This window comes from Hydra vulgaris, chromosome 07, assembly GCF_038396675.1.
Source record: "Hydra vulgaris chromosome 07, alternate assembly HydraT2T_AEP".
In the NCBI taxonomy this organism is placed as follows: Eukaryota; Metazoa; Cnidaria; class Hydrozoa; order Anthoathecata; family Hydridae; genus Hydra; species Hydra vulgaris.
The window spans coordinates 6302982-6328726 of NC_088926.1; the positions used below are offsets into that span (position 1 = coordinate 6302982).

Sequence of the window (25745 nt, forward strand, 5' to 3'; positions counted from 1 at the left end):
AACCTGGTACTCAAATGAAGCGAAATTATATAAAAATTTCAAAAATAATATAGATTTCAAATAGAGAATTGTTATATTTGGTTTTATTACATGAAAAATTACATTTTTTAACAAAAAACAAAAAAATGCATTATTTATGTATTTTTATGACAAATTTGATAAATAAGTTAAAATTTTTCCAAATTAAATATTATTTTTGAAATTTTTATATAATTTTGCTTCATTTGAGTTGACATACTTTTAAAAAACTTTTTTTTTTGAAAATATCAGGGACATAATTAAATATTCAAGGGTTTTGAGGGACCCCTTAAAATATTTTTTATTCAAAAAAATTTTAAATCTAGTGTTTTTGTATTAGATAGAACACATTAAGGGGGTCTCTGCATATATTTTTCAAAAATGTTGTTTTTTGGGACACCCTAATATATATATATATATATATATATATATATATATATATATATATATATATATATATATATATATATATATATATATAAATATATATATATATATATATATATATATATGTGTATATATATATATATATATATATACATATATATATATATATATATATATATATATATATGTATATATATATATATATGTATATATAATATACATATTAATATTACATATATATATACAACTCTCGGAATTAGGGTTGACATTCGGCAATACCGACCTAACTGCAAATTATTACCGACCTCATTTTTCCTAATTCCAAGGTATATATATATAAATATATATATAAAGTATATAAATATATATATATATTTTTTTTTATATAAATATATATATACATTATATATATATAATGTTTATATATATATTTATATATAAAAAATATATATATATACATTTATGGATATATATACATTTATGGATATATATATATATATATATATATATATATATATATATATATATATATATATATATATATATATATATAAAATTACTTCCACATTGTGTTTCACCATCAGTTGGTTCATCAGGAGGTTCTTCCTGATGGTGAAACACATTGTTGAAGTAATCAAAAATTAGATAAGTGTTTTTACTAATTTATTATTGCTCTGTTCTTTTAGAACATTGAGCACTCTGTTTCTAGAATACACTAACATAATTTATATATATATATATATATATATATATATATATATATATATATATATATATATATATATATATATATATATATATAGACATATAAATACACACACACACACACACATATACTATATACAAATATTAATATACTATATACATTAGTGTGTTTATAGCTGACTGCGGCCCAGTAAATTTTTATTGTAATGAGTGAAAATTCAGGTCAACATTATCAAATCCCCTGGACTTAATGGTAAATATAAATAAAATAAAAACAACTTTCAAACCAGCTTTAATGATAATTTTTGAAATAGATTTTGACTGATAAAATGTCAGACATGTTGCAAAATTTAAACTATCTTTGTACAAAACAAAAAAGTGTTTCATATTTTTAATTGCTTAATTAAAAAATAACTTTTATAAGTTAAATATGTTTTATTAAAACTATTGTTATGTAAAAACTAATCTTTCTTATTGTTAAACATTATTGCTTTTAGTGAAATAGAAGTAAAATTATAAATAAACTGCTTTAATTAATAAAATAAAAATTTAATTAAAAGCAATTTAATCAAATATTAATAAGTTAACAGACAATATGAGGAAAATATTTTTATTAACTTTTAAATGAAACTGAAAAGTTGGTAAAACATAATATATGTTAACAACTCTAATTTTTCTTCGATGATTTTAATAACTTCTAAACCCTGTCTGTTAATCTACTAGCATTTATTATTTCAATCAATTTTTTGTTTGACCTCAAATTTTGGATCAATTCCTAATTTTTTTTAAATTTTGCATTCATATCATTGCAGGACAATGCAAAGTTCAATTAGTTTTAAAAGAAGTCATAATTTTGGTAAATTAAATTAAAACTTAGCCACTTTGATTGAAACACATTGTCACACATGATTTTATTACTCAATGTTAATCATTTACCTGATATCAATAAATTTAACATAAATATTAATTTAAATATTCATCGTATATCAGATTTAAAAAGTTCTCACCGCCAATATCACTATCATAAAAAGTGCTCACCATCAAATATTTGTCTAAACAATAACCATTAAACTACATTGATAGCCAATGGACAGCAGTTTTAAAATGTGATGTTTGCAATCTTTCTAGGTTTTATTATAAAAAATTGTTGATTTTTAGTTCATATTTTGATAGTTTAAAGTCTCTTATTAATATAACCACTCTCACTGACACTGTTTCTAATTGTACTTGTGTTATTTGTATTTGGTATATTTTCATAATATTCTTAATGTCATTTTTATACATAACTTATAGGAATAGATTTTTAGGCAATTGAAAAAATGTCATATTTAAAGTTAAAATAGATGCTTCTAATAAACATATAGCTGCCTATCTCAATCAAGCTGGATGATCAATCAGTTATTTTTTTTCTTCACACAAAATTTTTTGAATTGAGAAGAAACATTCCTTTCTAGAAAATGACGCCCTTTATATTGAAAAACCATTACACAAACGGAATCATCTAATTGATCATTGCATCTCTTATAATACTTATCAATCATATTTGTTGTTGTTGTTATTGTTGTTTTTGTTGTTGTTGTTGTTATTGTTGCTGTTGTTATTGTTAACAATATAAAGAATGAAAAGTTCAAATTGACTAATTAAAAAGGTCCTCTCATTTTTTTTTTAAGAGTGATATATTTTATTATTATGTTTTCTGCAGAACTTGTTCGCTCTATTATAACATAAATTTCTTTACAAAAAACTAATTACAAAAATATAGTATAGAGAAAATATTATCATAATAATAGATTATTAAAATTTTCTCTTTTTTTTTCTAGTTCTTATATCTGTACATCAACTCTATTTAAATGCTTTTGTCTTTTCAAGTATTTATACACTAAGATTTAACTGATTTAACAAAAAAATAAAAAAAGACCTTGAAAAAAATTCGGAAACAATAATAGTAAAATTAATAACAATAATACTTATCTATCATAAATAATAATAATAATAATAATAATAATAAAAAATAAAAATGATAGTACAATACAAAAACGTTACAAATAAATCTTAGAACAATACAGTTGTTTTATATATGTTATATATTTTATTGTAATATATATTACCATATGAAGAAGCTGGTCCAGTATTACTTGATGGTGTTTTTTGATTGTATCTTATCCAAGCATAATTGTTTCCATTTAACCCACAAAGATCACTTTCAAATCCACAATAATATTCTAAACGACTTTGACCTAAAAAACATAAAGTATATATAAGTATATATTTCATAGAATAATATAACATACATAATAAATGCAAGGAAGTTTTTCTAGTGTTATTCAGGGTGGTAGCCCTTCCAAAAAATCTGTATCTATTGAAAATTGATAAGGTTGATGACAATACTTTGGTTAATATTCTGTTAGAACTGTTATGCTTTAAAAGTTTAAATCAGAGATATTAGTTTTGATAACAATATAAAAACTAAGTCACAATAATTATAGTTTTTTTTTTTTAAATATATTGATGATTTTGTTTCTTAACTAAACCCTCGTTTTCTGAAAAAGATATGATTATCTTAGATGCCATTGGTACTTACGATATTTTACAAATTGAAAAAGATGACTCAGCGAAATCTGAAAAGTTTTATTAGTTTATTTGCTAGGCTATTATTGACATTATATACCTGTCAACTATTCCTAGTTAAAGTTAAGTTAATTGTTTAATGTCTACTAAAGCTTGTCCAAAAAGTTTACTTGTACAAAGATGTGTAAAGACCCAATTTTATATGAAGTAACTTTGGACTACATTCTTTACATTGTAAAACTTTGCCTGAAATTATTTTCTTTCTACCTATTCTATTTGGAAATTGTTTTACAGTGTCTCTGCTGTCCTACAAACACAAGAAACAAGGATGTTTGATGAATCCTTACAGTAAACACTGTGTAAGATGTTAACTTATGTTGTGATGTAGTATAAACTCTTTGTTGAGCTGTCATCAAAATTAATAAATAATTTGTCATTGGCCAAGTTGATTTGTGATACGAATTGCTTAAATCATAAGAAGTACTTCACCATAGGTTGCAATAGATTTTGTTGTCTCAATCTCGATGCAAGCAGATCTGCATTTCTGCTTTCAAAAAATTCAAATTTTTAACTAAATCATTAAATTATTGGTTAAGAAAGTGAAATTCACTAAAAGTTTTATCTTGCTCTTCCACATAATTATCATCCTGTCAAACATCTCCATGTTGACTTGATCTGTAGTTAGTGAAACTGAAATCACTTAAAGCCATATTAGTAGACGATTTTAAAATTTTTAGCTTAAAAATTAGAGAATGATATAATAATCACTAAATAACTACAGAAAAAGAAAAAGAAAATCATTTCAACAAACTTAACGCCTAAAATATGTCACATGTGAAAATCACATGGTCAAATTATAAAACAAACATTAAATGATAAAATTAAACATTTTAAAATCTTATAACCTTTTTGCATGTTAATAAATTATATTTTCGGGACAACATAACTTCTTTTAATATTTATTTCTAAATTATAGTAATTAATTTCTTAATTTTATCTGTTTTGTAAAAAGAATAAAATGCACTGCACCATCTCAAGCTGCATTGAAAATATGAGACTTATAATTAAGAAACCATAACATGCAATTAAGACACATGAAATGCAAGAAGAAATCATAATTTAGAATTCATAATCATAAACTGTAATTGTTACTGCCCTGTGTTACCTTATTGCAATAGGTCTATATGAAAATAAATATTAACAAACTACTCAAATTCGGCTTTTCCATGCATTAGAAATAACTTCAAAAATTGAAAGATCATTATTTTATTTGGCGATACACTTTAATGCTAAAGTCTTTCATTAAATAAAATCTGTGCCAACTTTATTTTACCAAGTTTGTTTACAGCTAGTGCTGGAACAACCTATTTGTTTAACTTTCGATGTCAAGTATAAGGTAATAAAATTGAGCTTACAGCAAGAGCTTAAACTGTTTTTACAAGAACTTCTTCAAAGGTTGGATGTTTTTATTTTAAGTAGTACACAAGAAGCCTTTTTACAACAATGTAATCCTGAAAGCAAACAAAAAAAGAGCTGAATACGTGAATGAATTTAGAAGAAAGACATGGACAAGTTGAGAACAGAAGCATTGTCGTTAGCATTATATAAATGTGTTATTTCTCTCATTTTGTAAAATTTAGGAATAGCTACAATAAAATAGCTACAGTAGAAAAAATAAAAAAATAAATAAATATAGAAATTTAAAAATATTTTTTTAAGATTTTTTTTCTAAGGTTAGAAATACAAAAATATGTTTGAGTCTGTTAAGTTGAACAAACTCTATATTTTTAAAAAACTTATTGAAGTTATGCTTTCCATACTTCAATTAAAAACTAGGTTCCATAGACAATGTTCTCAATTAGAAAATGAGTAATCTGTTTTTTTAAAAGTTGAAATTGCTAAGTTATTATTCTGACTGTTGGATCCCATTGAGTATTTATAAACAATTTCTGGAATCACTCCTTTAATTATTTCAGAAGCATGTTATTTTTATATTTAAACATAAAGAATAAGTTTTGAAACAGGTTTAACTCATAGACAGTCAGGAGTTTTAATTTTTTGAAGTAACAACTTAAAATTGGGATATTTATGGTCATACTACATAAAATTCTACTAGCTCGTTTTTTGCTTTATATATATTTACTTTAATGCTAAAGAGCAATTACTTACTAAAGCAATATTACAATAGTTAATGTAGTATTAATAAAAGAGAAGTACATCATTCACATATACAGGACGGATAAAACAGCAGAACATGTTTTACACATTTTTTACTTAGTAAACGTTTTCTTTTATGCATAATATTTATTGTTTGAGAAACTATGTTTTGTAAGGGTCCAAAAGTAAAGCTTTGCAGTACTCCATAACTTATTATTTCTAAGTTTGTACATTTGAGTCAAAAGATCTTGTCTACAATTTTTTGGATACCATTTTGGCCATTTAAGACTACTGCTTTTTACTCTCTTTGTTTTTTGTTTATGAAGAAAAAAGTTAAATATAAAATTTTTGTTATTTGCTGCATTTTACTGTTTGTCAAGAAAATAAATAAGCTAAGAATATAATTTTTGTTAGGAAACACGTCTAAACCTGAATAAAACTCGTCTAGACCGTGCTAAATTATTATTGAATGATGTGTTGAATGTTTTTTTCAAAAATTTAACTTTTTTATGAATAAAATATATACTTTTTGGTTTTAAAATAATGTTATACATATAACATCATACTTTTACGATACAGTTAATTCCGGTTCGCGGTAAAAAAAAGAGTCGATTAAGTAAAGACTTTCAAGTCTTTATTTGCCAGAAAATAAGAACCTTTTGATTATAAAATTTAAACTTATGATAAATGTTTTTTGTTCAAATTTCAATTTCACTACTGAAATTTTATTTTTATTTTTTTTAATTGTTTAATAGCCAATCTTTACTATATTGTAGGAATTTTACCTAATTTTATGTAAAAAGATCATTTTTGAAAATTTTCAATTTAAACTTATTTGCTTCATAACTTTAAATTTTATTTTCTATATAGAAAAAAATAAAGTATATAGTATATTAACTGACTTTATGATTGCACGAGTGCTGAAACTTGTAAAAAGTGATTTGAAATTTGAGGATAAAAGAGTTCCAAGAGGAATTTGCAACACTTGCCGTATTCTTCTGCAAAAAAGAGACAATGGTGATTTGAACAGTCCACTACCACCACTTTACACTTTGGACTCCATTGTTATAAAGCCTCTTACAAGAACAACAAATAGGTGTGAATGTCTCATTTACCAAATCAGTAGGCTCAATTTAAATCAACAGCATCCAATCTTTGTTCAATCCTCATCTAAACAACAAACTAAGAAACAAACTATTGCAACACCAGGGTCATCAAGTGCAAATCAACAACCTCCATCTGCAGAAAAAAGGTGTTTGTCAGTCATAGCTCGAGGTCACAGACATTTTTGCACTCCTGGAACAAGACACAGAAATTTACAGTCATTGGTGCAAGATGACATTAAAGGGGCAGAGCAAATTGCAGTATCTGTCATTTGCAGTATCTGTCAAATCTGTCAAATTGCAGTATCTGTCAAGCTTCTCCTCATGGAACAGTTAGACTCAGTCAAGGAACTGGTGGAAAATTGTTTCCAGTTACACCAGGTAATATTGAAATAAAGAAGTTCATCTCTTAGACACATCGTTTTGACGCCTTGCATATTAAATTTGCTGCTGTATACTATAATATATTATACATATGCACTAAAACTTCTTGAAATGGCCATATGCAAAATGGCAATGTTAATAGCATACATTTCAAATTGGTCTACTGGAAACTGTCATGTACACATTCAGATTTGAGGCATTTTTTTCTTTACATATCAAAAATATGCAAAGATTTGTATTATATGTTTCCTCTGGTTTTTAGTATTTTTTGTTCGCTATGCTAGGTAAACATAAAATAATACCATTTAAATTAATTTTGCATTGCTGGTTTTTATTTATACCACATTACTTGTTACAATACAATGAAATACTATAAAATAACATTTAATTTAGAGCAATAAAATTGTGGCCAAAATAGGTGTATAATAGTTCTATTATTGTAATTTCTTTGAATTTTGTTTAACCAATAGAGAACCATCCTATGCAATGGTTTGAAATTTATATCAATTAGCTAGAAAAAATAGATTTTGTTGTGAAATTATTTTAAAAGAGATGGATTGTTTGTTCTTTTTTTATTCAGGCCCTTCCATTGCTCACAAAGTAAACAGCACACCTCTTACAACACAAAGTTTAGTGAATGTTTAACTAAACACTGGACTTTCTAATACAGGAATGAGACTTTTAGCATCAACGCTAAACAAATCCACTGGGATTCGACTAGTTGAGCCATATTTTGAGCAAAAATTTGCTGCTGCTGGACAAACTCTTGCAGATTTCTTCACCTTGTCAGAGTCAAATTTTACCATGGAAAAGGGAAAAGAAGAAAAACGATCAATGGTTCACTGCAAAAACCTGCAAGACCTAACAAATCATATTTTGCATTCAAGAGATTACTCCCCTCAGCATTTAGTCAAGCTGGGAATAGATGGTGGTGATTCATTTCTGAAAATTAGTCTTGGCATTATAAGCACAAAAGAAGTTGATGAGTCAAAAAGTCCCCAACAAAAAAGTTCACGCCTACTCACAAACTCAATTGCTTGTGATACTGGTGTGACGCGTCAACTCATTGTTGCAATTGTTGAAGATGTGCCTGAAACATATGAAGATGTCTCTTTGTCATTTCTTGTGATCTCAAAATTGCTAACATCTTATGTGGAATTCAGTCTCATTCAAGTAAACATCCCTGCTGTTGGTGTAACATCGATTCAGACAATCTCTTAGAATGTGGAGTTTCCAGAAGTTTTGGTTCAATACAAGAGAGCTACAGAGCATTTGTGTTTGCTGGCTCCAAATTCAAAATGGCTAAAGATTTTGACAACACAACTCATCCTCCTTTGATCAACATGGAGGACTCGAGACTTATTTTGGACATCATTCCACCAATGGAACTACATTTGCTACGAGGAATTGTCAATTATCTTTTCAAAATTTTTTCAGAACTTTGGCCAGGAGCAAAACAATGGCCTGCTCTGTTGCACATTCAACTTCAGCCATACCATGGAGGACAATTTGCTGGAAATGAATGTCGCAAACTTTTGCAAAATGTTGAAATTCTTCAAAGACTGGCTAAAAAGACTTGTGCTTATGAAGCTCGGGGTTTCATTGAAACATTTCACAATTTTAGAGATGTTGTTTCTTCCTGCTTTTGATAGTCACTTGAGGGTGACTTCAAAGAAAAAATTGGAAAGTTCAAAGATTCTTTTCTCTCTCTCTGCCAGTTACAGGGTAAGTCACCTATGTGTATATAACAAGACCCCAAAATAGTTTTTTCGGTACTCTCCAAAAGTATTAATGTCCAATATTTACAGGGTACGCCAAAATAGATCTTTATTTTCCACTGTGGGGCGTCGCTTTAGGGAGGAGTAGGGGGTAGGGGGTAGGAGGGGAAGTCCGTCCCCCTCCCCTCCTAATAATCAATAACACTAACATTAAAATAGAAAACTCAGTAAACTTTCTAGGCGTAATCTTAGTTGAACATTTACGTTCGAGTTTGCATATAAAAAGTATTGAAAATAAAATGTCAAAAAATTTAGTAATGATATATAGGGCTAAACCATTTTTAAAAAATAGTTCTTTAAAAAGTTTATATTTCAATTTTATTCATTGTTATTTAATTTATTGTAATATTGCATGAACAAGTACAAACCATACAAAATTAAAAAATTGTACTGTAAACAAAAACACGCGTACAGAACAATTTTTGAAGCTGATAGAACTGAGCCTCTTCTGCGTATACTTGGAGCATTAAATATATATAAAATCAACTTACACCAAGTTTTAATGTTCATATATATTCATATATAAAACAAATATAGGATTATCTCCTAAAATATTTCAATCCTATTTTGACAAAATAGTTCATAAATATCTAACAAAATTTTGAAATAACAACTTTGTTGTCCCAAAATATAATTCAAAACTAACTTCATATTTAGTTCTTTATGGTGGACCTTACTTGTGGAAAATGTTGAATTGTAATCTATTTTACTTTTTTATTTTTTTAATAAATAGTTTGTTAACTATAAATACTTAAATATAACGGTTTTTGTAAATAAGTGAGAAAGGGGCACCTATTTCTTACACTAATAAAACCTATTTCTTACACTAATAATTGTTAGAATCAAAGTGGTATAACTCTGCATACCCCACTTTGACTGTTACTTTTGGGCTGTTTTGTTTGTAAATCTCACAACTACAATGTTATTTTACCGTGAAGTTTGAAAGATCTTCTGGAAATTGAAGACACCAGCGAAGAAGAATATGATAGTGATAAGGATAAAGACTATCGGCCTCACCTAAGTGATATCAGCTGATATCACCTAAGTGGTATCAAATGATATCACCTTAGTGACATCAAGTAATATCACCTAAGTGATATCAGCTTGATATCACTTAGGTGATATCAGCAGATAAGAGTAATAGGAAAAAATTAATGTGAAGTTATTTTGTAGGTTATGTTTCAAACTATGAACTTAGTTTTTGAGTTGTTAAGTGTACTGAACTATTTAAATTAACTATGCATTATATTTGTAGCCTTTATAGACAGTGAGAGCACTATAAAAATTTGGGTTATACTTGAACCTATGGACATTATGTATAAATAAACAGCCAAGATTAAGTCTAGACCTAGGCCTAGACTTTATTTAATATTGGTGATTATTTTTAGATGAGAGCAATGACCATAGCTACAATATAAAAATGCCTACTCGAGTCTATCATCGGAAAAAGCTGAAACCTAAGCCAGCAGAGGAAAATGTATCTGATTCTGAACAGACCCTTAAAACTCATCAAACATTTGAGACCGCCCAGTATTGTGATACTGTGGAAAACTTGTCTGAGCCCTCAGGAAAACAAATGATAATGGGCCTACTTCAATATTATCAGGTAGGCTCTTAATACTAACTTATTCCTTGATTTTAATTATTTTGTTTCTGGCAACAATAAAAAAAATTAACTCGGGAAGTCCTGCGTTTTTCCAATTAAATTGAAATCCTATAGATCATCTCTAGGCAATTTTCAGCCAACATATTCTTTTACTTGTTCCTAAACTCTTAGATAAGTTATTCCCTAGGCCTTGACGTTTATTATGTGTTTATGCTAAAACAAAAATAAAAAAAAACTTACTTGGCTTGTCCTCTATTGTTCCAAGCAAATTGGTGTTTTGCATAGGATCTCTTGATTATATTAAAACATTTTGTTTAGTTGACTTATAAGTGAAAAAAAAAACAAAAAAAAAACATTCATGTAGGCCTAAGTGGTAATTCTTTTTTTTTCAGAAAACTGGCCTGCCACTGCTTTGCTGATATCTGAAGAATTTTCACAGACACCCAATGTAATTTTTTTCCCAATGAACAAACAGGTAGATCTCAGACGTCTGATAATTCACTAACTGATGATCCTTTGCTGGTGCTTCAAAACGTGGCTTTGGGGGCTCATAAATCTTGAAAGAGACTTTGAAGACCTGATGCATCTTGCAAGATAAGCAAAATGCTTATCTTGGTGGCCTAATCCACCAAGTACAAGTTGCAGTAAGAAAGCCCAAAGATAGTAGCAAGACAAAAAAACAGGCCTCAAATAAGTATTATTTAAAGGTTGCAAGAAATACAATCTATGTTTGCAAAATATTTTTCTTTCATAAATTTTGTACTTCTAATGGCAGGGTTTCTAGAAGTTTACAATGGTAAATCACCAGGTAAAGACCTTAGGGGAAAACATGCTCCTGCAAAAAAACTCCTGAAAAAAAGTTCAAGGTTTAAAGGACCATATTAAAAGTTTCCAGCTTTTCAGAGTCATTAAACTCGTAAAGATAACCCCAACAGGAAGTATCAGAGAGTATAGCCCAGAGCTCAACATCAGAAAAATGTACCAATTTTACAGTGAAAGTTGTACTACACTTGGCGTTTTACAGGAAAAAGAACACAGGTACAGGTATAGTTTCAATACTAAATTTAACCTTTACTTTCATGTCCCAAGGAAATATACTTGTAAGGTGTGTGATAAATTTAAAATATCAGCTGATGTAAAAATTGACCAACTGAAACAGAATACCTTTAAAGTTAAGCATGAAAAAGCAGAAAAAGCTAGATCTGCAATGAGGCTGAAGGAGAAATGGCCAAAGAAAAAAAGATGAAATATTAGCAATAAGTATAGATCTCTAGAAAGGTCTTCCCTTTCCTAAGCTTATAGTGTCTGATGCCTACTACAGGCCAAACATGTATTGTTACAACTTAGGTGTGCATGACCTTGCCATCAATAACGCTGCAATTTATGTATGGGATGAATGCACAGCCTCTCAAGGATTTCTAGAAATTGTGTCTGCAAATTTAAAACACATATCGTTGCTTGTTAGCACTCAAAGCCATAACATAATTTACAGTGATACATGCACTGTCCAGAACCGAAACATAAAGGTTGCCCTGGCTATGCTGAAGTTTGTTCAAGTCAGCTCCTCTGTTAATATTATTGAACAAAAGTTTTTGGTATCAGGGCATTTGTATTTTCCCAACGATTCTGATTTTGGACTAAAAAAGAAAAAAAATGAAGTTTGTTAATTTTAAAGCAAAAAACAACGTTTTGTTGCTATTACATTTAAAGAATCTAAAATTTTTTTTTTCGGTGCGCCCTAATGGACAACTATATCTATGTATTTTAATATTATTTGGTTTGCTATCAAGAACTTACATATAACCTTTATTATCTGTTCCGTTAAAAAGTTTTTTTGTAGGAAAGTTTAACGAAACGGTATTTAACGGAAACTCCGTTAACGCAACGGAAATTGAAATGGTTTTTAATGAACCTCACAAAGTTGAGGGAAGTAGGAAAGAGTAAAACTTTTAACAATATTAGTGCAGAAAGCATTTTCTTTAATCTACAACTTGGATCTATTTAAAAATAAATATCAGGTAAAATATACATGAAAATACTATATGTTAAATATATATATATATATATATATATATATATATATATATATATATATATATATATATATATATATATATATATATATATAACTGTTTTTAAAGATGTACGTTATACTTTATATATTTTCCTAGAGCTGGTGCTTAAGCTTCTTCCAAAACTATAGTCGCTTACTGAGAATGATGATGCAGATTCCTTTAAACGTACTTTGCTACCTGAGGAATTGATCAGCAATAAGAATCAAAATTCATCCCCCATTAACAGTGTTATCAAAGATTCTGTTTGGTAAGTCTGTGGTTCTGCAGCTTTTTGCTACAACTGCAATTAGTACTAATTAGTACATACATACTAGGAATACATACCTCGTATATATTCCTAGTACGTATGAAGCCAATGACCTAATAAGTATTCAACATGGGTTCATCTTTGATAAAAACTAAAAAATCATGAAAAAGTTGTAAAGCACACACGACATTTACTTCAGACTTATAACACATTCAATAAAAATAAAAAAGTCAGTAAAAAAAGACTTTTGCAATGTAAAATATGTAGAAAACTTGGACATACCACAAATGGGTGTAAAGTAGATGTGAACAATGTCCTTAGTGAGGAAACAATGATAATTCGAGAATGTTTTCTATGATCGTATAAATCAATAAGACTTTTATTTATGTATATTTAATATTAAACTATTTTGAACTCAAATATATTTGCTTTGAAATATAATATAATATCATTTTCTAAAAATTATATAACCCATATATTAGCCATAATTAGAGGAAATTAGCAGTTACCCATATATTAGTCACACCACGTGCCACAAACATGTAAGTTGACCTTAAACCATCTTATCTAGCCAGTAACTTGTTGGTCACAGGGATCGCAGCACTATTTATTATATAAGGGGTTGGCGGCAGAAAAGTTTTTAAAAAATGTATTTTTTAATTTATACTTTATGGTTTATCTGAAAAGTTTATAAAAAGTGGTGGCATGACTCTCGACGCCCCCACGTCCCCTCAAAGTTTTTTAAACAGCTTCTCTTTTGTTGTTTCTCACAGACTACTCTTGCTGTTTTTAACTCTCAATTAAAAACACAAGTTTTGACACACACACAAAAACAAACGGACACATAAAAAAAAAAGTGTACACAAGGAAGGTGTTTTCATAAAGCGTTAAAAACCGTTTTTAGAACATTACCATATTGCCAATAATTTATCACTCCAATTTATTACTCAAACAGCACAATAAATACCGGTTTTCGCATTGAGTGGTTTTTTGCACAAATCTGTTATTTTTTTGTATTTAATTTAGTAGTTTTTTGCATTAAATCTGGCGGTTTTTTTCATTCAATCTGGAGGTTTTTTGCATTTAATATGACGGTTTGTTGCATTTAATATGGCGGTTTTTCTTTATCAGAATAAATGGTTTTGTTTTTATTGCTTTGCCTAATTTAACCTTTTCCTTTACTTACAATATAAGCCTCTTTTCTCTTTAATTTTTTGAAACACTAAAACTAATGATGCCCAATGACAATGCACAGAAATTGGTGTTAAGGTAAGAGATTTTATCATTATTCTTGTAATTAATGAAGGAAAAAAGAAAAGAAATATTGGAACTCATGCATAAAAGTGAAACTTTTATTCGACACTTGTTCCGTCGAAATTTTTCAATATGTAATACCAATCCTAGTGTTAGGGATGATATTCGACAATCAGGTTGTACTGAGAAAATAAGAGATAACAAAAACTATAATCTACCGGACATAAAGGTAAAATTTGAAATTTATGCCAATATCTGTACAATATGGCAATGGTTAAAAAAATTAAACTATACTTACAAAATTTTAAGATCCATAAGTAAAACACGCAATACTGCAGAAGTAAAAGAAGAAAGAAAAAACATATGTTATATCTAAACTTGACATTGCGACAACATTACAGAAATATTATTCACATCGGTAAAAGTTCGTTCAATCTTTAAATGATAGGAAACCACGGGTACAGTCTACGAGAAATAATACCAAATCATGGTGTATTGCCATCAAGAGGCTATAACATAATCATGATTTTAAATTTAAATTGTTCAAACATAGTCCTCAGTGAAACAATAACTTTATAGGGTTCCTAAACATGCTTAAAAGGATTTTTTTGGGTGGAATAAGAGTTTACTTTGGTGGTGGGACAACGTTTATCATTCATTTTCAGATTTCAATGACAACTTTTCCTGTGATATATGTTTTTTACCCTGATACTCTCTTTTTCTAAATCCTTGTGAAGAAACACTCTCGAAAATAAAAATTACTAGAGGTCAAATAGCTCCCATCGGAAATAACAATTTATTAGATTGAGCAAGGAACGGTTGTGAGTATATTACTGAACATGATCATTCAAACTACGCGAGACATAGTGAATTTTTGTTTACTCAATTACTTAATGCTTTTTTTACCCAATAACTCAATACTATTTATTACACATCTAAATTTATTTTTAACTGGAATTTACAAATTATTTAAGCAATTCATGACATGCATCATAAAATTGATACAAATCTTAAAACACCAGATTAAATACAAAAAACCACCAGATTAAAAGCATAAACCGGTATATCTTCATTTATAATTGTTTTCAATTTCAGTTTTTTTTTTGCGTGTTGCTTCTTTAACTAAGAGGTTATACAATATATATATATTTTAATCTTTTAAAACATCTTATATATTTTTTTGTATTAATAAATTTACATATATATATATATACATACACACATACATACATACATAGATACATACATACATACATACATACATACATACATACATACATACATACATACATACATACATACATACATACATACATACATACATACATACATACATACATACATACATACATACATACATACATACATACATACATACATACATACATACATACATACATTCATACATACAAACATACATACATACATACATACCTACATACATACATACATATATATATGTATATATATATATATATATATATATATATATATATATATATATATATATATATATATATATATATATATATATATATATATATATATATATATATATATATATATGTATGTATATATATATACATATATACGTATATAATTTGAGACACTTTGGGAACAATGGAGGGAGAGAAAGAAAAGATTGAGGGCTAAAAAGAAGTATTGCTACTTTTTATCTAGTTAAAATATTTTAAATATTTTCGACAATATAAGTAACTTAAAAAGTGCCAAAAGAAGTAAATAACGTTTTAAAAATAGAAACGGTAATACTATCTTCCATACCTAAAAGTACCAAAAGAAGTAAATAAAATTTTAAAAATAGAAACGGTAATACCTGCTACCAGACCTAAAAGACCAAATATTATCGCCGCAGCTATCATTTTCTTCGTCTTTTTTTCTTAATCTAAAATTAGTATATATATGTTAAATTATAAAATGTTAAAATTATATTTAAACTGCGGACTGTGGACACAGTTCCGACTGTTGAAACGGTTCCGACTGTAGGGTGGATTTTAAATGCGTAATTTGATTTTTCAAATTTAATTTAAGAGCATGAAGTATTCAATATTTTAATTTAAAGGCCGTGGTTATTGTTCCGGCACCGGATCTCAAAGTAAAATGGCTATTCTTCCGACATACATGGGCATACAACTAATTTTTTCTTAGTTGTACGGGCGTATTCAAACATAAGTGATTGTTAATTATTTTGACAATATCGCTTAAAATTCTTGATTACTTCACTTTGTAATTTTATTTATACAAATTAAATTAATTTATAAACTCAATTTAAATAAATATTAAAATACCTTTCTTTTGTTTTAAAGAATACCTGTCCAAACCTTCTAAATCCCTAAACCCTCAGTAGATATATGTACACTCCACTGCGCCTATCCCTATTTAAGTCATTCGATGCATATACACGGCACTGCACCTATGCCTATTTAAGTCTGTCGATGTATTTAAACTCCACAGTGCCTATTCCTATTTAAGTCAGTATACTCAACTGTGACTACATCTAAATCATTCAATTTATGTATGCATTGATGCACTTATTCCATGAAACTTTGAAAGATGAAATTAAATAATAAATATACCAATAAATAACAACAACAATAGTTAAAAAACATAAAACTACTTAGAAATAAAACATTTAAATAAAAGATAAAGATTTTCCTCAAGGAGGATTCGAACGCCCAACCCCACCAGTCGCGCCTCAATTAAAGGAGATTTCAAGTACTGCTTCAATCATTAAGAGCAATATAAACATTTTCACGTAAAAATAAAAGTTCTATAATGTTAACTTTATTTGTACGCGCGTAAAAATAATGACTGTAGAAAAAAATGCAAAAATTGTCTTATTTTATTATATTCTCTGAAAAATTTGATTAGCAAACATGCGTATGAATACTGCACATTTATGTCGGAAGAATAGCCATTTTATTTTAGGATCCGGCGCTGGAGCAATATCCACAGCCTAATTTAAAAGTCAAAAAGGTTTTGGATTTAAAAAACATAAAAATATAAATATTGTTATTATTTAGAAAAAAAACCCAGAGGTTTTTATTTTGCTCTAAAGAGTTTATCTTTTAAATATTATTTAAATATCTATCTTTTAAATATTCATTAAGAATAAGTTTGACAAAACAAACTCGTTTTTGTTTTTGAACATTTTATACAAAGTTGATACCGAAATGAAATCAAGACCTTTACAATCAGCAGTTTAGCACGTTCTCACCTTTTGATATGAGATATTTTAGTCTGAAATATCTTTGTTTTTATTCCAATTTAGTCAATAGACGTTGATTACAAGTCAAGTCTAGTGGTCTTTAAAAAAAAACTGAAAACAAGTCAATTTTTAACTGATTACCACTACACCTTTTCAAGATGTAATTTAGAAGATGAAAGTTGTAATTGAGAAACGTATGATGTAGTTTAGAACATGAAAGTTGTAAATAAGAAATCGTAAGATGTAATTGAGAAGATAAAAGTTGTAATTGAGAAAAGTATAAAGAATACAAAGTTCTTTGAATTTTGAATTTCGTAATCCTAGTATACTTTGTAATTTAAGGCTGGAAATAGTAATATAATATCAATAAAATATAAAAAGTCATGAAAAAGACATTTGAGGTTTAGGCAGTAACTGGAAAAATCCTATTGGGTGTCTGTAAAACTTTCTTTTATTTTTGTTTGTGAAAAATTTAATTGACATTTCAGATGAATAATAAATAAAACATAAATAATTTGTTTGCATGAAAATTTAAAATTTAAGTTTAAACAACGTCATTAAAAATCATTGTAATATTTAGTTAAACACCAACTTGGACGTGTTCCATATTTAAAATCATTGCGTAATGCGTGGTCGTATCTTGTACAGCGCGAGTACAATCACCTCCCATTATTGTATTTTTTGCCGCAGTAACAATTCTTTCTAAATACTGCAATCGTTGTTACATAATCCCAGCACCAAATACAGGTGAAATGCGAATAACATTTTTAAAGTTTATTTTTATTTTGGGCGAGTCAGTTTCCACTGGGTTTAACATTGGGCTGTAGGGTCCTAATCTTAACAACTGAGCCGGTGAATTTTCAAACACCCTTTCCAAAAGAGCGTGACACGGAGCATTGTTTGTTACGACGACCAAATCCTCTAAACGATTCCCAGATGTAACCCACTGGTTAAAGAAAGCCAACATCCACTCGTTACAAGAATCTGATTTAAATGATCCTCTGCGAGTTTCCATCATGACATCCACGTTTATGCGATTTGATCATTGGTTAATTTTTTTGGTTTAAAACCACCTCTTCCAATAAAATTTAAATTTCCGCTGCGGACCCAATTGTATGCTGTCTTATATTTGACACCTAAAGTTTGTGCCAGAGTCACCCAATCGTCGTTTCTCTCAGCACATTCAATTAATCTTCTTCTATCATTCGATGAAGATAAAACATAATGTTTTCTTTCAACTTGTTCAGTTGTATGTATTTTATGTCTACAAATTGGACAAGGTGGTTCTGGTTGTTCCAGATGTGGTTGTAAGCAAATTTGGTGAAATAAATGCTTGCACGGATTCAATTTAATGACAGACTTTCTATTCATAGTGTATTGACAAATAACACAACGATCTTTCAATTCCATTACTGTATTACTGTATTGCTGGTGCATACAAATGCTAAATTTGATATTATTAACTTATTAAAATGCATGTCCAAGAAGATATTTTATAATGACCTTTAAGCTTACATTGAATTTGCAATTACAAATAATGTATTCTCATTTACATATTACGATTTCTAAATTACATGTTGGGTTTCTCAATTACATTTTAAAATTTCTTAATTACATGTTGTGTTTCTTAATTACATATTGCGACTTCTAAATTACATGTTGTATTTCTGAATTACATCTTAATTTTCTTAATTACAACTTTCAATTTCTCAATTACATATTGAAAAGGTGTAGACTTGACAAGTTGATACAAATCTTTTTTTCTTTCTCATAAAAACATTTTTACACTTTTTAGCAACATGAACATTAAAGTAGCCAAAATTTCCGAATGGTTTAGATTAAACAAACTATCATTAAATATTGATAAAACTAAATGGATTCTTTTTCATCCTTATGGTAAAAAGCACCAGCTGCCTAGCAACTTACTCTTTCTTTTTATTGATAACATATTTATTAAAAGAGTTCTAGCAAGAAGATTTTTAGGTGTATATATCGATGAAAATCTTAATTGGAAAAGCGACATTGCTAACTTGTGCAATAAAATTTCAAAGAGTGTAGGCATTTTATACAAAATAAGAAACGTTCTAGATAAACATACCATAATTCAGTTATATTATTCGCTAATTCATTGCCATATTAATTATGCAAACATTGCTTGGGGTAGCACTTATAAAAGTAAACTTAAACCTCTCTATCTACAAAAGGAACATGTAGCACGCCTTATAAATTTTAAGGACCGTTTTGCTCACGCCAAGCCTCTTTTATATGATATGAAAGCACTCAATATATATGAGTTAAATGTTTTTAATATTCTTTGTTTTATGTATAAATGCAAGTTTCTTTTCGTAACTTGTAACTACAAAGAGATAAAAATAAATATATTTTAAGGAACGATAATTTAATTCGACAACCATTTTCTCAAACTAATTTTCGAAAATTTTTTATTTCATTTCGCGGACCATTTTTATGGAATAATATAGTTCTAAATATTTCTAAAGATTTTTCTCAAGAATGTAATTTTGATTCTTTTAAACAAAATCTTAAAACACTAATTTTTTCAACTGAAAATATACTAATCTACTTTTAAATTTTTAAATTTTTTGAAAATCCCTTATCTATATTAGTATATGTATATTCTTTTTTATTTATTTTTTTGTTTGTTTTTTTATCCACAAGCAATTAGCGGTTTCTCTGTGACAAGACCTGATGGTCTTCTTGGAGTATTCGCGTTCTTTATATTTATTTTTATTATTTATTTCTTAGCGATATCTTGGCTTGTTAACTTTTATTATTGTAATAAAGTTTTGTTTATTTAAATTGTACTAAATATTGTGATAAACAACAACAACATAAAAAAAAAAATCTTAAAAGACGTGTTTATAACGTATTAAAATGTATTATAAACGTCTAAAACACGTGTTACGTTACACTTTCTTTGAACTTGTTTTAAGATAATTAACTGTATACAAATAGAACTTTATTTGGGGAAAAATGTTAGTGCATAAAGCACTGTCTAGACATACCCAAAAATCGATTTTACTTTTATTGTTTTTTATTAAAGACAAAAAAAAAATATTTAATATCATAAATTAAATCAAAATTCATTGAAAAAATTTAAATTATTTTATTTTAATTTGATTTTAAATTTGTTGACGTTCAAGTAGTATGACCATATAATAGAACCACGTAAGATTTACACACCATTTCTTATTTGCGATTTTGAATAAATAAATCATACTAATAACCCACTATTACACACTATGGACCACATATTCATTGAAACTAGCAACTATAACCAAAATTACCAACTATAAATTAGCATAAAACTAAATATATTAACTAACCAAATTAATGCTTCATAGTATCATTTTGTTAATAAATTAAATAACATTTAAGTTTTGTGTTTATAAATTATGCTGATTAATTTTATAGTCTTGAAAAAATCTTTCAATTAAAATTTACAATTCTTCATTATTAGACAATACCATTGACTATCATAAAGCTATACGCATCCCTGGTACAAGATATTATGGCACAAGATATTATGGCACAAGATATTAGGGTACAAGATATTAGGGTACAAGATATTAGAAAAAGCAATTGAGTCATTAAAAATCAAATTCAAGATATCAACCGAAAGACTTGTTGGCACATTGCAAAACTGAAAACTGAATTTCGAAACAATTAACATCATTATAAAAATTAAAAAATTAAGACTCCTGTGTTGTCCTGGAAAACTTAATTGAGTAAGAGTAGGCTGTAGCTTTTTACTCTGTAAAAATTACTTTTTTAGTTTTTTACTGGTATATAGTATAAAAGTTGTGAATTATACAATAGTGATTTAAAAAAAAACGAAATGCGGTTCTTTTTATTTTTTATTGGAAATTCTTTGTTGGGGAGTTTTTAAAATGTATTGCGAATATATTGCTAATAATATTGTTCTAACCTCCTTTTACAGGCTTTTTTAAAAATATTAATTTTTTGGTTTAACATAATTTTCTTCAACTAATATCTCTTGAATTATTTAAATTAAAAAAAATGAATTTTAACCAAAAACAATGCTCAGTTCAATTTCTTTGTTATTTTACACGTAATTTAAAGCAAAATGTAAGGTGAAATTACAAAAACTTAAGTTAGGATACTTCAAATCTAAAAATTATGTAATTTAAAATGGGTTCATAGCTGTTTAGAATTTGTAGATATTTATTTTTTAATATTTGGCATTCTACGAGATAAGGAAAAGTTTTAAAAGATATTGAAAAAAAATTATTGATAATTACAATATTTTTTAATTATTTATTAAGTAGTTTTAATTACAAAAAAAAGGATCATAAATTATTTCTAAGTACCTTTACTACCTTTCTCCTATCTTTGTAGTAAAATAATAAAAAAAGTTTCATCACAAATGGTTTTCTGTTACAATACGTTACTACATTTTACCGATAAATAATAAAATATAAAAAGATAAATTGAAGACCCTTTTACCTTATCTTTTCCCATGAGGTACATTTAATTACCCATTAGACAACATTGAGCTTTATAACTTTTTGTTTTTGATCTGACCTTAACTTATAATACTAAATGGAAGCGTGTTTATGTCACGGTAAAATGGGTTTCTAGGTCTCATTTTTTTAAACTTTTTTGTATAAATATTTTTTTATAGTTTAAATTACAATCTAACAATTTAAATATGTTAGAACACAGAACAGAACACAAAATACAGAACACAGATTAAGAAAAAAACTTGTTGTTAAATTTTATTTTTATTCTACTGGCTAGTTATGGAGTGTTTAAATTATATAAAGAGGTCTTAAAACACTGAGGATTTAAGAACATTTTGATAATAGAATTTAAAATGACAAAATATAAAAATAATGAACTAAATATTAAATTTAGTTCATTATTTTTATATTTTTAAATATCAACAAGGTTTGTGTATTTCTGGTTCGTTGTTCTTAGATTGTAATTTTATCAATAAAAAAATTGTATTTTTTAAAGAAATTAATAAATTTTGGTTTTTACATATGAAAAATAAAAAAATTACCTCAAATAGCTTAGAATTTCAGTAATACTTCTCTAATTTAGTATATACTAATGTCAAATGTTTATGAAAGCATATATTTTGTGCATTACTCATCTCTTAGTGAAACTATGCAATTATAATTCTTTATTATCATTTTGAAAAGAATGGAATTACTATGCATTATTAAACTTAATGTGTTATGGCTTAATACAATGATAAAAGGTTTTACATTTATGATAAAAATTATTAATTTTTTGCGATAAAAAAACTGTATTGCTCGTAGAATTACAAAAACCTTCAATAATAATAAGTGCTTTTCCCATATTATTTTAAAAAACTTTTAAAAATACATTTACCTAATTTTCTTCGAAAATATTTATGATTGTTGTTTAAGATATACTTTGCCTGGAAACAGTACATAAAATTTTCAAGTCTAACATACCTTTGCCATTTGTTGGCTTTGTAGTTAAATGTTTAGTTACAACTTCTCAATAGTTATATTTTATAGCTTTCTTTCTAATTACAGCATAACTATATATAAATCAGTTGATACAACTCAAATGTGTATATATATATATATATATATATATATATATATATATATATATATATATATATATATATATATATATATAAATATATATATATATATATATATAAATATATATATATATATATATATATATATATATATATATATATATATATATATATATATATATATATATTTATGTTGTATCAACGGATTTTTATAGGAATAGTCACAGTGGGTGTTCACACACATTGACTGATATAGACATAGACGCAGCCGAGAGTAGTAACAAAAAAGTCAAAATGCAAGTTATTTAAATACGATTAAGGAGATCAGAACTTAGAACAAATAAAAAAAATTAGTTTTGTTGGGATAAATTTTTTTTTTAATAAGGAGTCGTCCATAAATTATGTCACGCTTTAAAGAGGGTTGGGAGGGGGTTAGTGGTTTTGTGACGACTTATACAGAACATGTTACTAAAGACTTACAATGTTGTGACGAGGGGGAGGAAGGGGGTAAAAAACGGTCAAAAATTGCGCGACGTAACTTGTGAACAACCCCTAAATCTCGTAATAAGTTTCGTAAATTCAAAATAAATATTCCGTTTACTTTTACGCACATAGCTTGTTATTGCTGCCGCATAAAACTTTGAAGAAAAAAAAGTCGAAAAGTGGAAATGAGCAGTAAAAATAAACAAATTGATGACCTGGCCATAAATGACATCATAAATGACATCATAAATGACATCATAAATGACATCATGCCTAAAGACATTTCCAAGTTGCTAAAGAAGCCTTTTCATACTTCACTGTGTAAACAAGAAAACAAGTCTCAAATTTTTTACTGTAATTAAACGTTTTTAAATAACTGTTCGTGTTGAGAGAAATCTTGACAGTGACTTAAAGAAGTTAGCTCTAAGTCTTCAACTGATCAAGGTTGTCAATGTCCAAATTTCTCGTGATCTAGTAAGCTTAATTAGAAAATGGCTAAAGAGCTCTCACTTTTTTGTGCTTACTCACTGAGATTTTCAGATTTGCTACCTTTTGACTATTCAATCTGGGCCTCAATCAAGAAGGAGTGGATTAAGATGCCCAAAGATTATATCAAGACCACCAGATCCAGGTTCAAGAATCGACATGAAGTTGTGATTGATGCTAAGAGAATTCTTTTAGTCTTGTTTAGTTATGTCTTGTTATGTCTTAAGACGTATTAAATAAAAACGAGGTATTTGTCTTTCTGGAAACTTTTTAATAAATAGAGTTTTTTTAACTTCAAGTTTTCATTCTATATTAGTTTTGGTAAAAAAAGGTTTTTTAATGTATTTTGTGAACGCATATAATAAAAACCGTTTTACTCGTGTAACTTCTTTTTCATTTAGCATAAAGATTCTTAATACTAATGAGTTTGATACTTTCAGCAAATTTTATTTTAAGGTTAAATGTAAAGTTGATTCATGTCCAGTTTTTTATGTAAAGAAAAAAATAAATATGTATTCCAAAACAATACTATTATACGACTACCGAAATGTAAACCAAATATTGATAATTGCATTCCATTTCTTGGAGCAAAATAGAAAAATTTTGATTTTACTCGTGAATGGAATTTTATTACTTTAAAAGAAAACTAAATGAAATCATTATTACAGTTGATGACATATTTTTATATTTATGAATATTTGCTTTCAATCGCTTCTTAAAATATTTAAATATTTTGTTTTTTAAGAAAACTTTATTTTAACATTATATATTTGAGCATTGTTGATATACATATTTTTGTCAAGTCTATTTATGTTTTATTATGCTATTTTATTTTTATTTAACGTTCTAGCAACGTTTCTAGCAGTTCTCGATGACAAGACCTTGCCTCCGCATTCTTATATTAAGAAAAAATTAAAAATTTAAGTAGCTCAATTATCTAAAGATTTATATTTACTTGTAAAACGAGTTTTATACTAAACATTGTTTAGCAAATTTTTTTTTTAAACACACTTATTTGGAATCTAACAGATCGTACACATCGTAATTGATTTAAAAACGATGACCGTGTATAAGCAGTCGTTATAATACTTTAAAGTTAATCAAATGAAAATATTAAGTTGTTTACTTAACCAACAGAATTAAAGGATAAACTCGACCTAATGACTCAAAGAAAAAATATTTATGTCTATAAAGAGTTTTCCAAAACGACAGTTGATATAATATTGTTTGCACTCACGGTAAAAATAAGGTTTATAAAAATCTCTCTTACAAAAACATAGTGTCAGAATGGAAATATAAATATAACAAAACTTCAATTACCTGATTATAAGTCATCCAACTAACCAAGAAACGTTATTTATAGAAGCATATGCAATTTATTTAGGCATCTTTAACCTCTGTAAATTAGTTACAATGTGAGTCGTTATCAATAGAGTTAGTGAACCAAAAAAAAAAGAAAAAAGTAAGAGATTTGTATCAATCACTATAATGCAATCACAAAAAATTTGAAAATCGCTTGCGCTAATATTGATTTAATATCCAAAAAAACGTATTTAGTTACTAATAATTTAAACTTAATGGATATAAATAGTGATAATCATTTTAAAAGCTTTATAAACACATTTTTTTATTTTAACGCTCTTATAAATCTCCGTGATTAACAAGCCGACACAGTAAAAAACATAATATAACATTATTACTGAAA

The 25745-nt window shown here is 27.2% G+C and overlaps 1 protein-coding gene across 3 annotated transcripts in view; it reads right to left on the reverse strand.

The window, feature by feature from the left end:
- The window catches only part of LOC100209198 (fibrillin-2), a 46838-nt gene extending 21334 nt beyond the window's left edge, over nt 1-25504 (reverse strand). For 2 of the 3 annotated variants that reach the window (XM_065800884.1, XM_065800882.1), the window contains exons 1-3: nt 22553-22684; nt 16117-16185; nt 3219-3347 (exon numbers count right to left, since the gene is read on the reverse strand). In XM_065800884.1, coding sequence (XP_065656956.1) covers nt 3219-3347; nt 16117-16162 — 175 coding nt within the window. In that variant the 5' untranslated portion in view covers nt 16163-16185; nt 22553-22684. Of the gene's footprint in view, nt 1-3218; nt 3348-16116; nt 16186-22552; nt 22685-25360 lie in introns of those variants that run through there. The other variant, XM_065800883.1, reaches the window with a different exon arrangement.
- Between the last annotated feature and the right edge of the window lie 241 nt (nt 25505-25745).